Source organism: Anticarsia gemmatalis, chromosome 16 (genome assembly GCF_050436995.1).
Source record: "Anticarsia gemmatalis isolate Benzon Research Colony breed Stoneville strain chromosome 16, ilAntGemm2 primary, whole genome shotgun sequence".
In the NCBI taxonomy this organism is placed as follows: Eukaryota; Metazoa; Arthropoda; class Insecta; order Lepidoptera; family Erebidae; genus Anticarsia; species Anticarsia gemmatalis.
The window spans coordinates 2,613,421-2,637,917 of NC_134760.1; the positions used below are offsets into that span (position 1 = coordinate 2,613,421).

General features: G+C 36.4%; 5 protein-coding genes across 7 annotated transcripts in view; 1 reads left to right on the top strand and 4 right to left on the bottom strand.

The window, feature by feature from the left end:
- Positions 1-24,497, bottom strand: part of LOC142979604 (serine protease inhibitor dipetalogastin-like) — a 45,799-nt gene that overhangs the window by 16,023 nt on the left and 5,279 nt on the right. The window lies entirely within an intron of this gene.
- Positions 1,782-3,766, bottom strand: LOC142979564 (thrombin inhibitor rhodniin-like). Of its 2 annotated transcripts, none has more exons than XM_076124561.1 (2): positions 3,638-3,766; positions 1,782-2,886 (listed from the first exon to the last, which is right to left on the bottom strand). In XM_076124561.1, the coding sequence occupies exons 1-2, from the start codon at positions 3,651-3,653 to the stop codon at positions 2,543-2,545; spliced, it is 360 nt and encodes a 119-aa protein (XP_075980676.1). In that variant the 5' UTR covers positions 3,654-3,766; the 3' UTR covers positions 1,782-2,542. The 2 variants fall into 2 exon arrangements, with proteins under 2 accessions (XP_075980676.1, XP_075980677.1); XM_076124562.1 differs by having other exon boundaries at positions 1,782-2,883; positions 3,638-3,764.
- LOC142979401 (uncharacterized) lies at positions 5,782-7,236 on the bottom strand. Its single transcript, XM_076124285.1, has 2 exons — positions 7,099-7,236; positions 5,782-6,563 (listed from the first exon to the last, which is right to left on the bottom strand). Exons 1-2 carry the CDS (start codon positions 7,112-7,114, stop codon positions 6,193-6,195), a joined length of 387 nt encoding a protein of 128 aa, XP_075980400.1. The 5' UTR covers positions 7,115-7,236; the 3' UTR covers positions 5,782-6,192.
- LOC142979427 (serine protease inhibitor dipetalogastin-like) lies at positions 9,263-10,382 on the bottom strand. 2 transcript variants are annotated; one of them, XM_076124319.1, is made up of 2 exons: positions 10,283-10,361; positions 9,263-9,800 (listed from the first exon to the last, which is right to left on the bottom strand). In XM_076124319.1, exons 1-2 carry the CDS (start codon positions 10,296-10,298, stop codon positions 9,406-9,408), a joined length of 411 nt encoding a protein of 136 aa, XP_075980434.1. In that variant the 5' UTR covers positions 10,299-10,361; the 3' UTR covers positions 9,263-9,405. The 2 variants fall into 2 exon arrangements, with proteins under 2 accessions (XP_075980434.1, XP_075980433.1); XM_076124318.1 differs by having other exon boundaries at positions 9,264-9,803; positions 10,283-10,382.
- On the top strand, positions 22,893-24,166 carry LOC142979335 (thrombin inhibitor rhodniin-like). Its single transcript, XM_076124193.1, has 2 exons — positions 22,893-23,029; positions 23,513-24,166. Exons 1-2 carry the CDS (start codon positions 23,014-23,016, stop codon positions 23,917-23,919), a joined length of 423 nt encoding a protein of 140 aa, XP_075980308.1. The 5' UTR covers positions 22,893-23,013; the 3' UTR covers positions 23,920-24,166.

A 24,497-nucleotide genomic window follows, 5' to 3' on the forward strand; every position in this document is an offset into this window, starting at 1 on the left:
CCCATAAAATTCCGATAAAAAGTCGTGTTGACTCATGTTTTGTGCCAATGTGTCCATCTACTTCAACGATGTTTCCAAATAAATTGTTTTTGACTGGACCTTCTGACCCAAAACTGAGAAGAAAGTGGTTTCAAGCTGCAAAGAGGAATGACTATTATTCTCCAAAGACTATTATTCGTTGCTGTGAAGACCACTTTGACGTAAGTTGGCGAATACTTGTTATTATTGCTGGTAGTGTACCTAAGTATTTACAAAACTTCTCAATAATATATTTTTAATTTGACAGTTGGAGAACGGCGTCGAAAATTGGATGAAGTTTAAAATGCTTGGGGGGAAAGTTTATCTGAAAAAGGATGTGGTACCTCATATTTTTGAATGCCAAAATAGAATAATACCACTGAAACCTAGATCAGTAATAATGAAAAGGAAAAAACGATACACATGAAAAACGATGCACATAACCGATTGCGTTATCGCCGTAAGATTCTCTCGTTGAGCTAAAATATAACTGCTATGTTTAGAAATCGCTGAATAAAATGCAAACAAAGTTTAAAAACTATGATTCATGCATACCGTAGTAATTTAGTCCCCTTCATTTCTACACTTGAAAACTCTGGACTCACGACAAAAAACGTTACTACCATGTCGACACTAACTTTTGGTAAATTCCTGGAGTCTGCTTTGATAAACCCAACTTCAATTTTTATTAAAAACGTAAATAATATTCACTGCTAATAATCAATTTCACACGCAAAGTTAACCTCTCAAAAGTTGACATAGCAGGAGTGACGTCACTGAACGCTGATTGGTGTTTTGAAATGCGTTTCGTTTTACGTAATTTTAATTCGTAATTATTGTTAAAAATCAACATAATTTAAAATAAAAATGTTGAAGTAGTCCTTCTTTTATATTTTTTTAACATTTTAATCATAAAATTTTCATAAATATCGTATTTGCATGTTCCCTATTATAAATGTTCGAGATAAGATACGATTAATACTAATATACACGTCAATACTCATGTATTTGATTCTTTAAAGAGCTGTTTGACTGTCTTCGTGGCGCAGTCACCCCCGGTTTTTTGAGGTACATTTAACGGTAGTTTATCTATTCAATAGCGTCAAAACTCATACAAAAAAATGCTTTTGAATAGATAAACTACCGCTAAATGTGCTCAGGAACCGGGGGTTAATAGTGTATCTGACTACTGATCACGAGTCACGGGTTCGATTCCCTGCTTGGAAAAGTGTTATTGGTCTTTGATAATATAATTGACCTATAACCGAATTTTACTCAACTTAAACCCGGAGTCTGGTTACGACTGTCTCCGTGGCGTATGCGACTGCCCCGCAGTTGTTTCGGGTTCGAATCCTATGTCGGTTCAAAAAGTCTTTTTTGAGTTTTTATGTAAACTGTTTCTCTGTCTGACTGACTGACAGGACGCAAAGCCGAAACTACTGAACGCAAGAAGCTGGGCATGCATGTTCCTAAGATAGTGTAGGGGAGCACTAAAACATGACATGAAAGGATTTTTACAAATTTCACCCCATAGGTTTTGAAATGGGTGAAAACCTTTTTTATGAAAGATCAGCAAAGAGAAATGTTGAAAACGGAAAAACTAAAGCTAGTTATGATTATAATTGGTGCTAAAACATGAATAGTACATTTCATTGGACGATTGTTCCTTTTTAAGAGGTTATCAAATCTTTCGTAAACACCCCTCTAAAAAATAGTATTTTTATTGCGCAATTATAGCAATTACACACATTGTTTCGTTTGAATATTTTTATTGCACATATATTTTTGACTTAATAATTAAATACAACTGGTTAAAACTTATTTTAGTTGCACTTAGTAAATAAATTAAATATTATAGTTTGTACTCTTCACATGGCAATACTATTAAAATTACACAACAATAAAATAGAATATATCACTAGTAAAAATTCTCAATTATTTGGTTAAAATGTTACGAACTGTTTTGACACTCACAAATTCAAGTCAGTAGCTGTAAATGTTATGCTAATTACTAATTATACAGAGACACGTGATGTATAGGCTGCCTTGTGTTTAATACTGAGCTGTGGTTTGTACCCACGGCATAACTAACACGAGAGGAAAGGGCGTGGCGCTTGCTATATGAAGTGTGTATAGCTATACCTACCCTAGTACTAACCTAAGAAATGAGAAGAGCTCGTAGATAGAATTCTGACATAAAACAGAACATATTAGTGCAAAAGACGACGCTAAAGTCATTGAAATATGGCTAGTCATTTTAATTTGTATTAGTCGTTTATTCCTTTTCATATTTCAGCGTGCGTTAAATATTGAGTTTGGCGACAGCCATCTTCAGAGGAATAGTATATAATAACATGCCCTTTCTTTTTTTCAGTGAGATAGAATGGCATGCCCTTTTCGCCTGTGTTAGTTATTCCTTGCTTGTTCCTCACAGCTTCACAGTTCAGGAGACAGTGGTTATCGTACGTGTTGCCGTACTACCGCACACAGGGCTCAGTACATCACGGCATACACACTGAGAACTTTAGCATCGTCCTTCATGCGCCACCTTAAGAGAAGGATTAGATTTCTTTTCACAATTTAAAGCACATTTATTAGGATAAGTCTTGCCGTCGTTGCCGCACACTGGTCTGTATTCATAGGTGCAAGGGCAAACAGCTTCTCTCGTTTGTCGAGCGGAACTTTCACACGGGCCTTCATGTTTCACAGTGATAGGACGTCCAGATTCATATGCTTTACACTCGAGTGTACATTTCGTGGAGTACGTGACTCCATCAGAACCACATACTGGTCGATATTCTTTTGTACACACACACGGGTGTCGCGCCAGTGTGACGCAGATCTGTGCGCTGATTATCAACAGTGCTGCTGTAACAATGAGACGTAAAGTTATAATTAATATACATCATTAGGTATAGGTAATAAGGAAAATACGAGAGAAATACAGATCTCGCTTCACGATCGCTTTACGACGTTGTTGGACGATTATACAAATTAACATTAACAAGCGTAGTACGATTAGAAGACTCGAAACGTATTTGGATTACAAGAATAAAAAATGATAAATGTGCCCATTCTATCTAGGAAGTTTATAGATCACACTGCAACATAAAGCGTCGGAAATACCATAATAATATTGCACTTTATTGAACTGGCCACCAGATATGGATTAAAAATCTTTCTTTTCTTATTTTTTAACTAATTCCTGTCCCACTGCTATGTCTCCTCTCGAATCGAGGGAGAGGTTCGACCTTAAGTCCATAACGTTGAAAGTCTAATTACTATGTTCACTTCAAAATTACTAATTCTTACACAAAAAACGAGGTACCTTTAAGTATAATATCAATTTATTCGCACCACAAATCAAATATGACTTGTCTTCAATTCATACAAAGTCATGAAAATTAAGAATATCTCGAAAACAACTTTTTAAATCAAGATTCATTTTTTTGGACATGGAACCTTCTTTCAAACAAAAAATAATCATCAAAATTGGTCCCTTTATTCGTTGGATAAGTTCACGAATATTTTCTAACGAAAATAACATTTCTTCAATAACCTGAAACGCAGTGGAAATAAGTACTGGAAAAACAGTATTTATGAAATAAAAAACACTTACCGAACTTGAGACTCATGATGCTCTCGGCTTGTGAACACAGTGATTCTAAGACGACTGAAACAAAGTAACTCAAGTACTTGTACTAGAAGGAAGTGACTTCGACGTTAACTGAAGATGTAATGATAATAGTTACTCAGTCTCATGATTTTATATACAAGTATTGATGGATAGTTTTCCCCAACGTGCAATAACTACTGACTTTTTTATTGTAAATCCCCACGGTGATGCTTCGTGCGTCAGTAGGGGATGCGAATGATGCATTGATGTTTTTCACCGAGCCATACATAAAATCACGCTTTCTTTCCATAGTTGTAGGCAGAGAATAGAGAACGCCACTTGGTACGATTCTTACAAACTTTCCTTGCGGCTTCACATCCCTAAATCTATACTTAATATTATAAAGCTGAAGAGTTTGTTTGAACGTGCTAATCTCAGAAACTACTGGTCCGATTTGAAAAATTCTTTCCGAGTTAGGTAGCTCATTTATCGAGGAAGGCTATATCATCACGCTACGACTAACAGGAGCAGAGTACCAATAAAAAATGGTACAAAAACAGGCAAAATTTGACCCATTCTCTCTTATACGCAAGCGAAGTTGCACGGGTCAGCTAGTCTTGTCATATAGGACAAATACTATAAAAAGTAATAAATTGCCTAGCATTCAAGGCTCTCTACTAATATGTTGGACGTTTTGAATAAGGATATATGCTTAAACTTATGAAAATCAGGCACTATAGGTAAGAAAAAGTGAGGGTCAGGTCATATTGGCTAGTTTATAGAAAACACCTATGTATTGGCAAATCTACGTTTTAATAATAATAATAAATATTTTTTGACAACTCACACACGGTCATCTGATTCCAAACTAAGCAGAACTTGTACTATGGTAACCAAATAACTGATAAACATACTTATATACTTCTAAATACATACTTATATATATAAATTAACATCCAGGCTCAGAACAAATACTCGTGCTCATCACACAAATATTTGTCCCGAATTCGAACCCGCCACACGCGGCGCTACGGTTATTGCGGCGAGGTGACCACTTAAACCACTGCGCCAAACGTGAAGTTAAAAGGTGAGATGTTCTTATGTATATTTAGATGTACAGCGTGCTTACTTCATCATGATAAATCGTATCTTTTATTGCCTAGGAACTATTGAAACGAACAAGAATAACTTTAATAGCGGTATTGACACAATAACGTTGATCCAATGCCATTAATTATAGTGCGAAAGTGTTTATGCCTCTGTGGCGTGATCGATAGAGTATGTGACTGCAATGCAGAGGTCTCGGGTTCTTTTCTAATTTATATTATTTATTTTTGTATATAAACTTAATGTACAGCTCTGTACATTAAGTTGTGTGTGTTGTGTGTGTGGCACATAAATATGCGGACTTAATGCATCAAGTTATTCTATACCAGTCAACCATTGGCTTAAACGAGACACTCAGTTTAAATACCACTACGGTCACCCATCCATAAAATGACCGCACTAAGGGTTCCTTATCCGGAAAGCGTAACCAGTTATGAACTTCTAATAGAAGCCCGGAAATAACATGTCCAGTAAATGGCAATATTCTCGCCTTCTAGCATGTGGGACAGAAATTGTGAATGGCAAAAATTGGGTGTATATTTTCATAGGTATACATCTGCCATACGCATCTGCCAACTGTGAGTATAAAAGGTGTGATGTTATATACACCACAGCTGTGTAGTATCAGAATGTATTTACAATATTTTCCTTCTCCGTTGTAACAAGTGATCACTATTTCTAATACACACATAACTTCGAAAAGTCATCGGTGCGTTGCCTCGGGTTTGAACCGTCAACCACTTGTGTGAGAGATACATACTTATACCACTCGGCTTTCACTGGTCTTATACATCCATATCCATACTAATATTATAAATGCGAAAGTAACTCTGTCTATCTGTCTGTCTGTCTGTTACTCAATCACGCCTTAACTACTGAGTCAGAAAGCCAGAAATTTGGTATGGAGATATTTTGATACCCGAGAAAGGACATAGGCTACTTTTTACCCCGGGAAAATGACGCATTCCTATGGGAAAATCCAGGTGGCGGACGAAGTCGCGGGTAAAAGCCAGTAACAAACAAAAAAAAAATACTTCTCTGGTCAAATTCACAATTTATTTTCCGAAGCCTTACAAACTATTTGTGAACATTGTGTTAAATGAACGAAGAGCAATATGAATGAAAAGCGTTTCCGGCGATGTAGTTACATATTATTATGTATTTGATAAAATTAAGGAATGGTAAGCATGATATATTCTATGATTAAGATGATAATGAATAATATGTTGAATAATTTACTTCACTAACAAGTATCTAGCAGAAAAATGACATGACGTTGCTGTTTTGATTTAATTAATCCCATGGTTTGCGAAAATAAGCTATGATTTCAGTGGTTCGTAAGATGGACAATTCACAATAAAAATATTAAATATAATTTTATTGGTCTTGAGTGATGCCTCAAGTTTCAGTCGTTCTGCCAACCTGTAGTTTGTATTTAATTTCACCTCATTTTAAAAAGCTTTAACGCCGATCTTCTTACTAAAACTCCTGCAACGTCCACCATGAACCACTTTAAGGCGTGGGTTATCGACAGTCGCGTGTGTAAGGGCACACTTATTGTCGTAAGTCTTTCCGTCACTGCCGCACAATGGGCCGTAGTCCAAAAGCATTATATTAGTATTCCTACAGACGGTGAGGCATTCTCCTTTGTAACTGTCGACAATTATTTTGCCAGTTTTGGACACATCGCACTGGAGAGCGCAGAGTGAGGGGTACGTAACGCCGTTCGAGCCGCATACAGGCTCATTAATTTTCGGACATACACATCTTTCTAGTACGTACGCAGATGATGCACAGATGTAGGCACCGATGAGCAATAGTGCTGTAACAATAAACAATAAATTGAGTTGCAATAAGTAATAACAAAGATTTCTCTATCTATGGACCTGTCCGACCATAGAATAGAGATATTCGGGCATGCAATCCCAACTGCCCAAGAACCGAGCCACTGCAGTCTTCACTAATTCCAAAAAAAAACTTTCCAGTTTTACGTAAGCTTCCCAAAGAGGGTTGGGATCTCTCGCAGGCGGCAGTTTGTAAAAAATCACTTCGTTCTTTTGAGAACGACAACGTGTTATGCCGACCCTTTTTAATATGGGATAAAATATGCAAGACAAAAAAAGCCAAATTATACAATGTTTGTGAAGCTTGCTACACACATATTTGGTTCGGTTGTAATCGGTCTAGCGGGGCGACAAAACAGAATACGTGTAGATGAACGCGATTGGTACAAGCCGAACATGTGAGTCGAGTCGGTTTTGTTGTTCGATTAATATTGCCGAACGGAACGTGCCGAACACACTATGCATGAAGAAAGCTTTAGAAAATCAAAAAAATATAGAAAAAGATGTCCGTACCCAACTTGAGAGTCATGTTAGTCTCTGGTAACCGTGATCAGATGAGACGAGGTGAAGTAACAAGTGACTACGATGTCAACAGTACATGTAATGATGATCAACACTGAGTTGATATCATATTATATACTAGGATTTATGTATCGTTTTCCCGATGGAATACTAAGTTAACTATATTTAATCTGTTTTACCTAAATACGCAGAAATTTGATTAAGTAGGTCCATAATATTATAATTATGTCTGATGATAATTAGTGATTAATTTGTTGTTATTTGTAAAACGGGGAAATGATGAGTTTTCCTCTAAATTATAAATACACGCATCAACATTGTCTAGTCATTTTGAAATTGTTCATTTATTATTATCTCCGAATTTATAAAAGATAACGTACAACACGTGCATATTTTTATAAAACTATGACTATGACTATGCTCCTAAAAATCCTTATTCCCCTTTGTCAAATAAAGATTTAAAAAAAAATCCTTATTATTTTAATTTTAACAATTTAATATTGAAATGAATAAAAAAGGAAAATAATGGTAATACTAACAATGAATGTTTTTCTCAAGAAAATGTGAAAAATAAGGAAAAGTTATTGTTTTTACAGTTATGTGAAAAATCAGTAGTCTGTAAAATCACCGGTCCAGCAATGATTTCATCTTTTTTTGTACTAACTAAGTATTTATACAAAGCTCTAACTGTATTAAGTCTGTATTAAGGAGTCAAAGTACGCTTAAGGTTGTAAATCAGTGTATGATAACTGTCATGTCACAGCTTACAGTTTCCTGTAACGCTTTAATCTCATTTTAGTATGAATGCTGTACAATAGCTTCATTTTGCATACAGTCAATCTGGGTAACTTTGATTCATTTTGGGTAAAATTGACAGTGAGAACATTATCTAGTTTCGATTATGTTTTCACTAGCTGACTCGCGCAACTTCCCTTGCGACACATAAAAGAGAAAGGGTCATAATTTTCCCCGTTTTTGCAACATTTTTTACTGGTACTCTGCTCCTTTTGGTTGTAGTGTGCTGATATATAGCCTATAGCCTTCCTCAATAAATGGACTATCTAACATTGAAATAATTTTTCAAATCGGGCCCGTAGTTTCTGAGATTAGCGCGTTCAAACAAACAAACTTTTCAGCTTTATAATATTAGTATAGATATGAAACCAACACAATTGATAAAAGTTTATTTTAGTTTTGCTAACTTTTATCAATTGTGTTGGTTTCATATTAAAAAATACTAGTTCATGTTCCCACTGTCAATGTTACCCAAATGAATCAAAGTTACCCAGATTGACGTTACTGTCACTTACTTAATACAGCTTAGAGCTGAATTATGGTGGTCCTCAAATCTTATTTCTGTAGTATAAAGTAGGCAAACTCTCTTCTACAGCTTCTTTTTATGGTGTAATCGTACACCTTTTTACAGAAGAAAACTGTCTTATTTCTGTCTTTGAGAGTAATAAACAGCAATAGAAATGCAGCTCTATGCAGCATTAATAGTAAATTTTCCTCGTAACACCATATAGTATTTCTGTCCCCGTATTGGTTTCCTCGTACACCATAGTACTGCCGCAAAATAGCTATTATGCAGCGTATTTTATGCTTATACAGCTACCGTACAGCCAGTATAACGCAAAATGCTTTATAATTTGTGCCAATTTCTGGGGTATAAGGGCTGTATAAGCGCTTAAACAGTCTTTATGCAGCCAAGAAATACAGCATTAAGAATATAAACGAACTTTAATATAGACCGCCTACCCGCTGTTAGGCAGCATGGTGGACTCAAGGCCTAAAACCCTTCTTTAATTACGAGACTCATTAGGAGACACTTGAAACTTACACAAATAGAAAGAAAACACAAAAGATCTCTGGTGGAATTCACAATTTATTGTTCGAAACTTACAAACTATTTGTTAACACGAATAAGAAGTGTATGTCATGGTATGTTTAATGTCTTTAATTACTCATGGCCGACATTAGGCTATGACGGACAGTTTCATTGAAACCAGCCAACTGTGCAGGACTTTGTTTATGGTATCCCAGTGTGTACACAATACACATGTACATTCTCTATTCCCTTACTCTCATAGCCTGTAAGGCGGCTAAATCGACAAGACCAGTGAGAGATCAGGACCAATAGGTATTTAGGTATATAATTTAATAAAACGACAGAATAATATGCATCATAATATATTTCGAAAACTTAGCTTTATCCTCCAAGATAGTTTGACTGTTTTTGAGGTATAACAGTTAATTGACGTGTAGTTCGCTGTTTATTTTAACGACATCATAAAGATCTTAACCGGTCTTTGTATACTGTTGAGTCTTTTTAGCCTTGCAACCTCCTAAATGTGCCACTTGAAGGGAAGGATTCCTTTTCTTGTGACAATTGAAAACGCATAAATTGGCATAAGTTTTTCCATCAGTGCCGCAACGGGGCTTGAGTTCTAAAGAGCAGGAGTTGCAATTGAGTTCCTGTTGGTTTCGGCACTGTCCTTCGTTCTTTATAGTGATCAGTTTTTGAGTTTTGTAAGCTCTACACTTGAGGAAACATAACGAAGGGTATGTAATTCCGTCCGAGCCACATACTGGCTTATATTGATTTTCGCACTCGCATTTACGTAATGGCGGTCGCGGTCGTTCCAACGTGGACGCTGATATGGCGCAGATCTGTGCGGCGATGAGCAAAAGTGCTGCTGTAATAGAAATATAAATAAAATAAGTAAGTTATAGCCGAGTGGTATAAATTGCCACCTCCCACGTTTAAGTGGTCGACGGTTCAAACCCCAGGCAGCACACCAATGATTGTTTGAAGTTATGTGTGTATTAGAAATAATTATCACTTGCTCTAACGGTGAAGGAAACCATCGTGAGTAAACCTTGCATGATTAAAATTTGCTTAGTACATTTATGGGGGCATGCAGTCTTAACCCGCACTTGGCCAGCGTGGTGGACTCAAAGCCTAACACCTGTCTCGTTAGTGTAGTGAAGAGATGAAATGTTGACCAACTTGAAATTCCGAAAATTGGCAGATACAAAAATTAAGTAGTTTGTCGTTAAAATTAAGTATTTGTTACTTATACTATACTTTAGAAACTGGAGTGTATTTTCCACGTGTTCCATTTACATTTGGTAAGAGACTTAGCTTTTTCTAGAAATAATTGAAAATTTTTACCTAATTTGAAAGTCATGTTTATCTCTGGCAGCCAGTCGTGATCAGATGAGACGGGGTGTAATAACAAGCGACTACGATGTCAACAGTACATGTAATGATGATCAATACTGAGTTGATATCATTTTATATACTAGGATTTATGTACAAGTTTTCCCGATGGAATACCAAGTAACCTTTATTTAACCTGTGTTACCTAAATACGCAGAAATTTGAAGGTATAGTAAGCTCTTGGCTTGGTTAACAACAGATCGATCTCTGAGGCTAAGCTTCGCTTGCCGAGGTTGTTCTATGGATGGGTAACCATCTTATACATATCGAGTTCCTCCGTGTTCCAGAAGGCACATTAAATAGTGGGTTCGGGCTGTCATTTTCAAAGTTCTTTGACAGTAGTCAGAAGCTTGAAAGTCCGACAACCAGTCGTGCCAAAGGCGTATTATAACCCAGGTAACTGGGTTGTGGAGGTCCGATACGCAGTCGCTCCGTGTAAATTACTGATATTCAGCTCCATCCGGTGAAACTGGAAGCCGACTCCAACATAGTTTGGAATAAAGGCTAGGCTCTTTTAGTCTTCAAATGACTACCGCCATACAAATCTACTGAGGTTCGTAAACAAGTCTTAATTTTTTCGTGAATGATGTTAAAATTATTTTTTTTAGACTATAGATTTTATAGATTTACGTAAACATGACATAATGACGTCACTACCCAACTAGCACACAAGCTGCTTATACAGTCGTTATACAGCCTGATAGTTGCATAAGAGTCGTTCAAATGCTGTACAATTCTCTATAAGTTGTATACTAGCTATTTAAAAAACCCTTTAACAGCTAGGCGGGACAGTAGCCGTTTAGTAGGAAACTAATGACTTATAGTGATATATGAGCATGTAATTGCATCGCTAGACAGCCTAGGGAAGTATAACTGAGTTAATGGAATCTTCTATAACACCGTTAACTGTATAAGGGGATTTTAGGAGATAAAGGAGTTTAAACGGAGTTATGCGTTGCGCTTATAGCGCTCAAGAGCGTAAATAAGCTTTTTGTAATGCCTTAGGTTCTATAACAGATTTTTTTAGGGCTAGTGTATTACTCATCTATAAAAGAGTTGCGTAGGTCTTTAATAGCGCCTTGAGCGTTATATCAGATATTTATATGGCTTCCGTACGGCAAATAGATGTATAAGGTATCATTCGAAACATTTTTACAGCCATGGGGATTACAGAATTATGTTAAGCACCTAAAGCGCTATAACCGAGTAATATACCTTTATACTAAAGCTTAAAATTATTATCATAATATATTTACATAGGTGCAGTGGTGGTTCAGTCTGTCAACTGTTTTTTAAAGAATAAATAAAATAAATAAAATAAATAAAATAAATAAAATAAATAAAATAAATAAAATAAATAAAATAAATAAAATAAATAAAATAAATAAAATAAATAAAATAAATAAAATAAATAAAATAAATAAAATAAATAAAATAAATAAAATAAATAAAATAAATAAAATAAATAAAATAAATAAAATAAATAAAATAAATAAAATAAATAAAATAAATAAAATAAATAAAATAAATAAAATAAATAAAATAAATAAAATAAATAAAATAAATAAAATAAATAAAATAAATAAAATAAATAAAATAAATAAAATAAATAAAATAAATAAAATAAATAAAATAAATAAAATAAATAAAATAAATAAAATAAATAAAATAAATAAAATAAATACAATAAATAAAGTAAATAAAATAAATAAAATAAATAAAATAAATAAAATAAATAAAATAAATAAAATAAATAAAAATAAAAAATTTCAAACTATTTTAATATTCAACGACTGACCCCTAAAAGTACGAGTAAAATGCTGGTGTGCGACCAAAACAATTATATTGAAGCACTCCTATGCCACAACTGCAGAACCTTGAGGTCTACAACAGCAAACACTAGAGCCTTTGTACAGCTTAAGCCGCTAGAGCAGATGTAACCAACTCTGAGAGGTGCTTGATCGAGACGCCATTACAGCATTTGGTAAACATATTTTTTGAGGTTATTACGATCTTTTGAAGATCATATAAATCTATAGCCTGGTAACGTTAACATAATCAAATCATTTTTTATTACCTATAACCCTAATTAAACTATCTGTAAACCTCAAAGTCTTATTTATGTTCAAAATACAATTTCCAAATCCACATATCTATATAATTTTTGCATTTAAAACTGAATATTTTGAGGGCGCATGAAAATATTGACGATAATATACATATATATTGACAGCAAACTGGCACTCGCACTTTCATATCACGTACACAAAGAAATAAAAGCGATAGACTACTTGTTATTTTCATAATCCTATCCGTAAAAATAAAATGTCTCCTCATTTGTCACTGATGATTCATTTTAATACAATATATTTAGTTTACACCATAATAAACCGACCATATTACTAATTTAGAGCTTTAGCATTTATAACCGTTACACAGTAGCGCTAAAATAAGGTAAAGGTGGTATAATCGCGCTGCAAGAGCTTTTTCGAACGCTCGTGGCGCTAACCACCTCTGTACAACAGCTGGTAAGCGCCACGAAGCTGCGAAAAAGCTCTTGTAGCGCGATTATACCACCTTCATCTTATTTTAGCGCTCCTGTATTACTACTATACTACGTACTATTATAATTACTATTTACGACCACTGTAGATCCAATGTCGAGCTATAAGCTGGACAGTATGGGCCTATTTGACGCTACAAGAGATCTGTAGCCGCTTATAGAACCACTATACTTCTTACCAAGGAGCCTAAGGCGTTATAAAAATCCTTTAACCGGCCATTGTGCAGCTTGTTATAGCGCTTGTGTGCTAGTTGGGTATGTCGTATTTCTATACTAAAATGTGTTATTGACATTTTATAAAGAGTTGCTGATAGTCAACTGTCTTAACTTTTATAAAGGCACTTTTAGCTTGGTATGTTCTCATCTTTAGTTTGGTTTCCTCTTATCAATACTAACCCTTAGCCATTGGTATCAATGCTAAATAAATACAAATCTATGTGTTTACCCCAAACAACAATTTATAATTTAGAGGAAAATAAACATACATTTTCCCGATACAATAATTAATATTAATTATAATGATTAATGGTAACGATAACCAAAAATAATCTAAATTTAGTTATAATTAAACAACTCGAATGGGATAAATTATTAACAACAAGAGACTTCAATAAATTAATATAAACATTAGTTCAACTTTTTTGGAGACGGCTTCTATATGCCGTATCACCGGATGCAGCTGAATACCAGTATTTCACATGGAGCGACTGCTTATCGGACCTCCACTACCTAGTTACCAGGGTTATAACACGATATGCTACGGCAAGACTGGTTTTCTGAATAACAAACTTTGGAAATCCCGTTAATGCACATTTGTCTTTTCCAATGTAAAATAGTGACATTTCAAAGTTGTCATAATCATAAACGTTTTTAATCCATTTCTGTTTCACTGCTAGGCTATTTTCTCTTCCCGAACGAGGGAGCGTTTAAGCCTTGAGTCCACCACGCTGGCCAAGAAAGGATTGGGGACTTTGCATGTCGTCAAAAAATGTATTGAACTTAAGCATGCAAGGTTTCATCATAATGATTTCCTTCATCGTTAGTGCAAGTGATAATTATTTGTAATACACACATAACTTCGAAAAGCTCGTGGCTTAGTTAACCATAGCCGCGCGGTTCGATCTCTGAGGCTAAGCCACGCTTGCCGAGGTTGTTGTGTGGATGGGTTACACATATCGAGTTCCTCCGTGTTTCGGAAGGCACGTGAAACTGTGGGTCCCGTTTGTCATTTTCGAAGATCTTTGACAGTCGTTAACAGTAGTCAGAAGCTTGAAAGTCTGACAACCAGTCTTACCGAAAGGTATCGTGTTATATCCCTGGTAATTGGGTTGTGGAGGTCAGATACGCAGTCGCTCTATGTAAAACACTGGTATTCAGCTGTATCCTGTGAGACTGGAAGCCGAATCCAACATAGCTTGGAAAAAAGGCTAAGCTGATATACACACATAACTTCAAAAATCCCTTGGTGTGTTGCCTCGGGTAAATGTTTATCAATATGGTGTCATAAACTACCTACACCTATTGTTATTCTATTTAAATAACACAATATTGTAATGCACAATAGCAAAACAATATTATTAATTAGATGAATATATCGTACCTATTATATTCTGGGGAAAAATGTGCATAAAATCCTAGTATATAAAACGATATCAACTCAATATTGATCACCATTACATGTACTGTTGACATCGTAGTCACTTGTTACTTCACCTCGTCTCATCTGATCACCACGGTCTACCAGAGACTAACATGAGTCTTAAATTCGGTAAGATTTTTTTATTTCTATCTAGAATAAAGTCTTCTTCTTGTCGTATGGTAAGTGGTCAACCTATTGTCAAAGTTGTTCAAGCCACCCGAAGGCCTTTGACGTGGCTTAACGACTGTTATCTTAATTGACAACCACCGGGACCGACTTTTTACGTGCCCTCAGAAGCACGGAGATGCCCTGTTTAAATAGCACTATGCGGTCACCCACCTATGGAGTGACCGCGCCAAGGTTTGCTTAACCCACAGATCGTTTACCGACCGGTGAGCGCAACTGGCTGTGGGCGCCTCTAGAACAAAGTAAGCCGTAGTGATAGCCAAGTGGTACTTTCCACGCAAGTGGTCGCCGTTGTATTTGGCAACCCTTTCTTGATCAGTACCACGATTCTGTCAGCCAGTACTATATGGTTTGACATTTAAAATGTACTTTAGAAGTTGTTCATGGTTCCGGCTAGAGGCGCTGATCAGATTTTCAAATAAAATAATTCAATTGCTAGCCGGTGGTCGGTAGTCGATAGTGGAAGAGAATCGTGGTACAGATTACGCCTTCGAAATCTCCAATTTAGCTGTCTGTCAACTATTCTTACGTTGATCAACATTTCAGCCAACGTAGGTCACTTACAAATCTAACTTACATTTCTATTACAGCAGCACTTTTGCTCATCGCCGTACAAATCTGCAGTATATCGGCGTACATGTTACAACGGACGGCGCCACGTAGATGCGTCTGTCGGGAGCTTTACCAACCGGTGTGTGGCTCGAACGGAGCTACGTACCCTTCACTATGCTCCCTCAGATGCGCAGCTCAACAAACTGGACAAGTTATCACTATGATCCACGTGGGAGTATGCCAACCTATACATCAACAACAAAACAACTGCTGCCCTTGCTCTCTCGAGTTCAGCCCAATATGCGCCACTGATCGCAATACTTATTCCAATCAATGCTTTTTCCATTGTCAAAAGCAAAAGAATCCTTCCCTTCAAGTAGCGTATTTCGGAGTTTGCCAGTCTCTGAATCAACAATATAGAAAGACCGGCTTTGAACAATATACGAATACTGCATCAAGTCTTTAAAGAGCGGTGAAAGGAAGAAACAGGAACGGGTTAATTGATGTAATAACTGAAAAACAATAAATCTACCTTGGAAACGCGAGGTTATCGCAAAGTTTTCCATATGTATGTAGAATATACATAGATGTCACCTTAATATTACTTCATTTGTATCACAATTATTGTATGTAACTCCTTCGCAAAGAACACTTTACATTTATTTTACTTCTCTTTCATGTAACAGTGTTCATAAATAGTTTGTAAGTCTTTCAACAATAAATAGTGTATTTGACAAGGTGTATTTATTTATTTTTAGATAAGATTGTCGTTGCTACGTTTGTGGTGGACGACCACAGAATTAGTAATGTTCGTCTTTTCTATGAGCAATTACATTTACTCCACCTGCCATTTACAGATTAAATTAAGGAACACATCATTTCCTCGTTTTATTTGCAACACAGATTAAATATAGGTTACTTAGTATTCCATCGGGAAAACCTGTACATAAATCCTAGTATATAATATGATAACAACTCAGTGTTGATCATCATTACATGTACTGTTGACATCGTAGTCACTTGTTACTTCACCTCGTCTCCTCATCACGACTGGCTACCCGAGATAAACATGACTCTCAAATTCGGTAAGGACATTGTAATCTAATATTTCTCGTTATTTTATTACAAACGCTGGGAAACTAACAACTGTAAGTTATTTCAAGAGCGTTTGATTTTAAAAATCCACTTCAGTATCTCGATTCTCTTCTACTATTGACTACAGACAACCGGCTAGCTTTCGAAAAATTTTACGTGAAAATCTGTTTAGCGCCTCTATTAAGTCCGGACCAACTATTTTGGTAGTAAGTACATTTTAAATGTTCTTCTTCTTGTCGTATGGTTAGTGGTCAACCTAGTGTCAAAGTTGCTCAAGCCGCCCGAAGGCCTTTGACGTGGCTTAACGACTGTTATTTTAACTGACAACAACCGGGACCGACTTTTTACGTGCCCTCCGAAGCACGGAGACGTGGCATTTGAACAAAATACCACTATGCGCTCACCCATCTATAGAATGACTGCGCCAAGGTTTGCTTAACCCACAGATCGTTTACCGACCGGTGAGCGCAACTGGCTACGGGCGTCTCAATTTTAAATGATAAACTCTCGATACTCGACAGTACAGACTATACAGAAATGCGCTACAGTTTCAGAAATATTGTACAAGCAGCAAATGTCAACAAACTACACAAAGACAATAATTTTATTAAACTACTAGCGGAATGTCCGGGTATAGTATAGTTCATTTAATTCCCGTGCAAATTTTGATGCCATCGCCTCCATACACCTTGTTTCGACAGTTACAAACATGTAAAAACAAGAATTATCCTATTTAGTTTAGTTGTTCAAAAGTTATACGCGTACATACATTTCGGTGATTCGTTATTATTTATGTAGATGTTCAATTCATTATTTTGTTTATCTAGATTTTCATTTTTTTTTTAAATAAAAGTATTTTTTACATATGTGGTAACAGTTAATTTTACTCGTCAAGCTTTCAAGCTTGTTGACGAGAATACGCTCTTAACTTATATATAAAACTAAAAATTAAATTTAACTGAGGGTTGTAGTTCATGGCTTAGCCTTTCTTCCAAGCTGTGTTGGAGTCGGCTTCCAGTCTAACCGGATGCAGCTCAGTACCAGTGTTTTACATGGAGCAACTGCCTATCTGACCTCCACAACCCAGTTAACTAGGTTATAACACGATACCCTTCGGTAAGACTGGTTGTCAGACTTTCAAGCTTCTGACTACTGTTAACGACTATCAATGATCTTCGAAATTGACAGCCGGGACCCACAATTTTGATATTTGGAATAACCTATCCTGCTATTTATTCGGCTTTATTACAGTAAAGAACCTTCTAATGTTTTTTCGCTTAATGTAAGTCTACAACGATACAACTATTTTTAAGTTGAACACCGTTTCGTGCAGTAATAGTTGTGTATTTTATATTTTGTTTATTATTACAGTAGCGTTGTTGCTCATCGGTGCTCAGATCTGCGCCATATCAGCGTCAATGCTGGAGGAAAGAGTTCCACACCAATGTGTGTGTACTAAAGAATATAGCCCAGTATGCGGCACCGACGGAGCTACGTACTCTACAAAGTGTAATCTCGGCTGTGTAGCTTATAGAACTGGAAGACAGATATCAGTGAAGTATGCTGGACCGTGCAAACGACCACTTGTGAAAAATTGCGTTGCTTGCACGTTAGAGTTTAGCCCGCGTTGCGGCACTGATGGTAGAACTTATTCCAATAAATGTCTCTTTGATTGTCAAAAACTAAAAAATCCTTCCCTTAAAGTAGCATATTTTGGAGTTTGCAAGACTGGCTTCACCAAAACTCGCGTTTAAGTTTATTTTTATAAAACACGAACCACCATTTGGTATATCACAACTCAACAACACTAAAAATATAATTTGAATTTACCAAAATAAGTGTCAATATGGGAACAATACTCAGACCATTACAAACGTGCGAATAAATCATGACATTATATCGGCCTCTCGCACTTACACTTTGCCACATTCCTATGATAATCTAGATTAGTAGGTCGCTTAATAGCCCGAGTTTGGTTTACTATATTAACATCCAATTACGAACCCAATTGAAACCCACGTTTTTCCTAAAGCGCGGCATAATTAGTTAAAACAGTGCCTCGATTCTTTACTACTATCGACTACCGACAACCGAACTGTCATCGAGAAATTTTGTATGAAAATCTGATCAGCGCCTCTGACGGGTGTCGTAGGAAACATTTTGGCAGTACATTCTAAATGTCAAAATTTCGATAGCTAGCCGGTTGTCGGTAGTCGATAGTGGTAGAGAATCGAGGTACTGAAAACAGTTGTGATGTGCCATAATTGCCAGATTCGTAAAGTCATTTATAAACATAAATCATTAATTGTGTCATCTCAATCGTTATATATATATTCTCATGCTTGTCATTCTTTCATTTTATTTTACACAATAATATGTAACTACTTCGCAAAGAACATTCTTGATTCATATTGTTTCTCTTTCATCGTGTTTGTAAATCTGTCAGTAAATTGTGTATTTGATCAGAAATGTGTTTTGAATTACTGTTATTTGTTTAAATATATTTTTCACATTATCAAATAAATGTAATCTCATTTATTATTGTATTTTTTATTATAGCTATTTTTTTAACCCGTTGCTGTCCCACTGCGGGGTAAGGGTCTCCTCCCAAACTAGGGAGGGGTTAGATCTTGAAATTTATGAACTATATTGCCAATCAACCACTAGGAAAAAGCATTCTTTCAAACCGCCTCTTCGGTTAATCCTAGGAATAGGAGATATCCAAATATGTTAATTTTAAATGAAATACCCAGATTAGCAAAATATAATAAAAGTTGCATAGCCATGTCAGTAAAATTGTATAATAAATTACCTACTTATTTAAAATCTTTAAATTCAATGGCATTTAAGAAAAAAATGTATAAAATGGTTACTTAGCAACAATTTTTATGATGTTAAAAGTTTTCTAGAGATTAAGACATCGAACGAAAATGTTACTTTTTAAGTAAAATGTGATTGTACTTTAAGATAATTAACACCTGTATGCCTGTATACCACCACATTTTTTGCAAATAAAATATATTATTCTGGGAAAAAAAAAATCTTAAAGAGTAAGTCGTGTTGTTTCGTCTCATGAGTAACTAGTTTTTTTGAAGCGATAAAGAAATTAAACAAATGCTTGTTTCAAATACTTTGTAAGACGTTTACGAAATAAAGGATAATTGGAATTTGAAGTCTTATTCTGACTACTATTGTTTGTTTTTCTCGTCAGATGTTCTAGTATTAATACTGCTCTCTTAATTCGCTAACGATGATCTTCCTCGGTGTCGACAGGCATGACACATCTTTGTTAAGGCTCCAGAGATAAAGATAGCTAGCGTTATTCGGGGCTCCTTGTTGGTCGAAGAGGTGCTCATAGCCAGTGCTCACCAGTCGGTAAACAATCTGTGGGTTAAGCAACCGTTGGCGCGGTCATTCTATAGATGAGTGACCGCATAGTGGTATTTGAACTGAGCGTCTCCGCGCTTCGGAGGGCACGTAAAACGTTGGTCCCGGTTGTTGTCAATTAAGTTAAGCCATGTCAAAGGCCTTTCGGGCGGCTTCAACAACTTTGACACTAGATTGATATTGATAGACTGATATAGACAGATAGTTGGTCAAAGAATAGGTCCACTATCTACATATCACCACAGGTTGTTCGTGGAGGAGTATTCCAACCCCAAAGTGAGCTGAATTCTGTTTATCCATCGTGCTAGTAAATAAAATGTCTTTTGAAAGCTTAAGAATTTGCTGCAGCTGTTTGCACTTACCGGTCGGTGAACGATCATTGGGTTTAGCAACTTTAGCGCAGATATTCTACAGATGGGTGCCCGTATGATGTTTTAGCAGAGCGTCTGCAGAGGACACGTAATACGACGTTGCCGGTTGTTAAGATAACAGTAGTTAAATCATGCCAAAGGCCTTCGAGCGACTTGAACAACTGCAACTGAAGGAATGCAAAAGAAAGCTGCAAATATCTCTGCATCACCCCATGGTAGACTGGCAGAAAATGCCTTTGGCATTAAGTCAGCCTTTATACAATTTTTGTATAAGAAGTTTAAATAAATAAAAAGTTCTTTTAGACAAAATTCGTGAGGTTCAATTTTCAAATTCATTAATAATTCAGTTAAAATGTTGAGATATCACTACTGTCCCACCGCTGGGTCTTCTCCTGGAATGATGTTTCAAAGGTTCAAAAACTGTAACGTTAAATAATTCTCAGACATGCAAAGATGCATCACGGTGTTTTCCTTCACCGTTAGATGGAAGAGGTCATAATGATTTCTTATGCACATAACTTCGAAAAGTTCGATCATTCAAAGGATGTATATTCAAAATGGGGTCAGTAGTTTTATAGATTTGATTGCACAAAACAAACAAACAAAGTTTACCTTTATTAATTACGACTTTTAGTATAAATAGAGATTATATAAATAGCAACATACCGATCGAATCGATTAAATTATTCCACGAATCGAATGGGTATTATCCGTACAACGAAAATAAAAGCCTATTTTAACTCTAACAGCTAATTACATAAACATCTCTCTTCTCTTTTCTATATAGGGTTAAATGAAAAACACCAAAAACCTGCAGCTTTAGAAAGCTAACATCATGCAACAACTTTGTTCTACGCGTTTTGACATCTTTCAATCTATATCTATACTAATATTATAAAGCTGAAGAGTTGTTTTGTTTGTTTGTTTTAACGTGCTAATCTCAGGAACTACTGGTCAGATTTGAAAAATCCTTTCAGTGTTAGATAGCCCTTTTATCGAGGAAGTACCAGTAAAAAATGTTACAAAAACGGGCAAAATTATGACCCATTATCTCTTATATGACGCAGGCAATGTTGCGCGGGTCAGCTAAGTAATATATAAAACACTGACATAGTGATCTATCAACACACAGCACAAACCACTGGACGGATCGGTCAAAAATTTGGCATGCAGGTAGATGTTATGACGTAGGCATCAGGCAAAATAGGGGGTGAAAGTTTGTATAAATCTTCTTAGATTTTTAACTGATTGAACTGAAATTAACCTAGATAGGACACTTTATACGACGGGAAAACTTTGCACGCAGACGAAGTCGCAGACGGGAGCTAGTATATAATGTGACAGAAAAAAGTTTTCAGTGAAGGGTCATGCCATTTTTCAGTCTGTTTCAGCAACTTGCTCCTACTTTACCGCAACCCTAAGCTGGCTCGTTATAGGCGCATAGATTTGTTGACTGACTGTTGACGATGCGCATAGACTTCTGAACATTGTGAAAGCCGGCACTATATATATCAGCTTAGCCTTTTTCCAAACTATGTTGGAGTCGGCTTCCAGTCTCACCGGATGCAGCTGAATACCAGTGTTTTATATGGAGCGACTGCCTATCTGACCTCCACAACCCAGTTACCTGGGATTTAACACGATACCCTTCGGTAAGACTGGTTGTCAGACTTTCAAGCTTGTGACTACTGTTAACGACTGTCAAATACTTCTGAAAATAACAGCCAGGACCCACAATTTAACGTGCCTTCCGAAACACGAAGGAACTCGATATGTGTTAGATGGTCACCCATCCACAGAACAACCTCGGCGAGCGTGGCTTAACCCCAAAGATCGATCCGCGTGGCTGTCGTTAACTAAGCCACTATGAATTATGAAAACTCCTAGAAAAAAAGTTGTTGCTTATAATGTAAGCTATCTAATCCTGCGAGGTTATTTCTGTTTTTAACTTAACCCTGAATAAGACTGCCTCTATTGCACTGTTGGTAGTGGATCCGACTGCCGTGCAATAGACTCTATTTCGACCCCCCGGTCGAGCAAAGTAATTTTTTCTTTTCTAATTTAGGTGACAATATTTCTCAATAATAACCCGGAATTCGGTATCGGCCTGTGGTAATAGGCTGCCTCTGACTACATGGGACAAACATTATAGAATAGTTTAGGTAACGTGGTTGTATTACATACACCTTTACCTGCGACTTCGGGCACAACAGGCCTAATGTACGTTTATCTCTTACTAGCTGACCCACGCAACTTCGTTTGCGTCACATAAGAGAGAATAGGTAATAATTTTCCCCGTTTTTGTAAAAAAAAATACTGGTACTCTGCTCCTATTGTTCGTTGCGTGATGATATTATAGCCTTCCTCGATAAGTGGGCTACCTAACACTGAAAGAATTTTTCAAATCGGACCAGTGTCCAGTAGTTCCTGAGATAAGCGCGTTCAAACTAACAAACTCTTCAGCTTTATAATATTAGTAAAGATTATGTATAATATAAAGTACTATAGTTTCAGAACCAAGGCGTTTCGACTACTGTTTTGAAAGAAAACAATGGTATAAAATTGTCGCTTATCCTCGAAGCTTTTGTTCCAGACTGTGCATTTATAAATATATAACCCTAATTACATATAATTTCGAGGCAAATTCATACCTTTCCCGTTTTATAAATAACAATTAACTAATTACTGCTAATTATCATAATTAGTGCTTAAATAAATCTAGATAATACAATAACAAGCCAAATATTAATTGGGGAAAACGATACATAAATCCTAGTATATAATATGATATCAATTCAGTATTGATCATCATTACATGTACTGTTGACGTCGTAGTCACTTGTTACTTCACCTCGTCTCATCTGATCACGACTGGCTACCAGAGAGAAACATGACTCTCAAATTCGGTAAGGATTTTCAATTATGCATTTCTTGTTTAAGTTGCGCCTCCCACGCAAGTGGTCGAGGGTTCGTATCCGAGGCAACACACCAGTGATTTTTCGAAATTAATAAATAATGTTGTCCTAGCCGATTTCGGTTGTGGTGGCCAGTTTCTTTGAAACCAGCCAACTGTGCAGGTGCAGTTGAGGTCGTAGACCTCCGTGCCTCGGCGAGCACGTAAAGTGTCGGTCCTCCGTCTGACCTCTCACTGGTCGTGTCGGTTATCCGACCTATCAGTCTATGAGAGTGAAGGAACAGAGAGTGTACATGTGTATTGTGCACACACATGGACATAATAAACAAAATTAATGGCAAAGCAACGTTTGGCGGGTCAGCTAGTATATCAAATAAAATTTTAAGGTCGTATTTTCGACTGCCAAGCAATCATGTTGAAACGAATAAAGCCGAACTTAGAAAGAAATGACTTAATTTCCTGTTTATTATTACAGCAGTACTGTTGCTCATCGGCGCTTACATTTGCGCATCATCGGCGTACGTGCTAGACCCCTGTGCGTGTCCGAGATTGTTCCAGCCTGTATGTGGCACGAACGGAGTCACCTACGATAACCAGTGCGCTCTAGGATGCGCCGCTTCCAAGTCTAAACTGAATATCCTTGTGAAAAATACCGGACCATGCAAGAAGATTGTTGTTCCTAAACCTAAACCTAAACCGATTTGTGGCCCCTGCACTCTCGAGTACTCTCCAAGATGCGGCACTGACGGCAAAACTTATGGCAATCAATGCGTTTTCAATTGTCAGAAGCAGAAGAATCCTTCTCTTCGTGTGGTATATTTCGGTGTTTGCAAGTCTTTTGAGAATCAACAATATACAAAGACTGGTATTAAGACCGGTTAAAATCTTTAAGATGCCGTCAAACGAAGAAATACAAACTACACGCTAACTGACATGTTATAGCTCAAAAATAGTAAAAACTAACTTGGAATAGAAACGTTATTGAAAATTTTAGCAATATTTATAATTCTTTGTAAACATGTAACTACTTCGCAAATAAGACTTCTGACTCCTGTTGTTTCTTCTTAAAGTAACACAGTGTTAATAGTTTGTAAATCTTCGAACAATAAATGTTGAATTTGACAAGGAATCTTTGTATTTATTATAATACAGACCGGCCTATGCACTAAAAGCCCGTCCCTCCTGCCGTGCTCTCGACAGTCAGACTCGATTTCTATTCGAGTCGCATAATTCGAATAAATCCATATTCCAATGTGCAGCTGACTCATCACTGATCAATTCAATGCAATTTATTCAAAACTAGCTAACCGCGCAACTTGTACTTGTAAAAGTACAGTAAATAAATAAACTTCGCTTGCGTCACATAAGAGAGAACGGGTGAAAATTTTTTCCCCGTTTTTGTAACATTTCTTACTGGTACTCTGCTCCTATTGGTCGTAGCGTGATGATATATATATGAC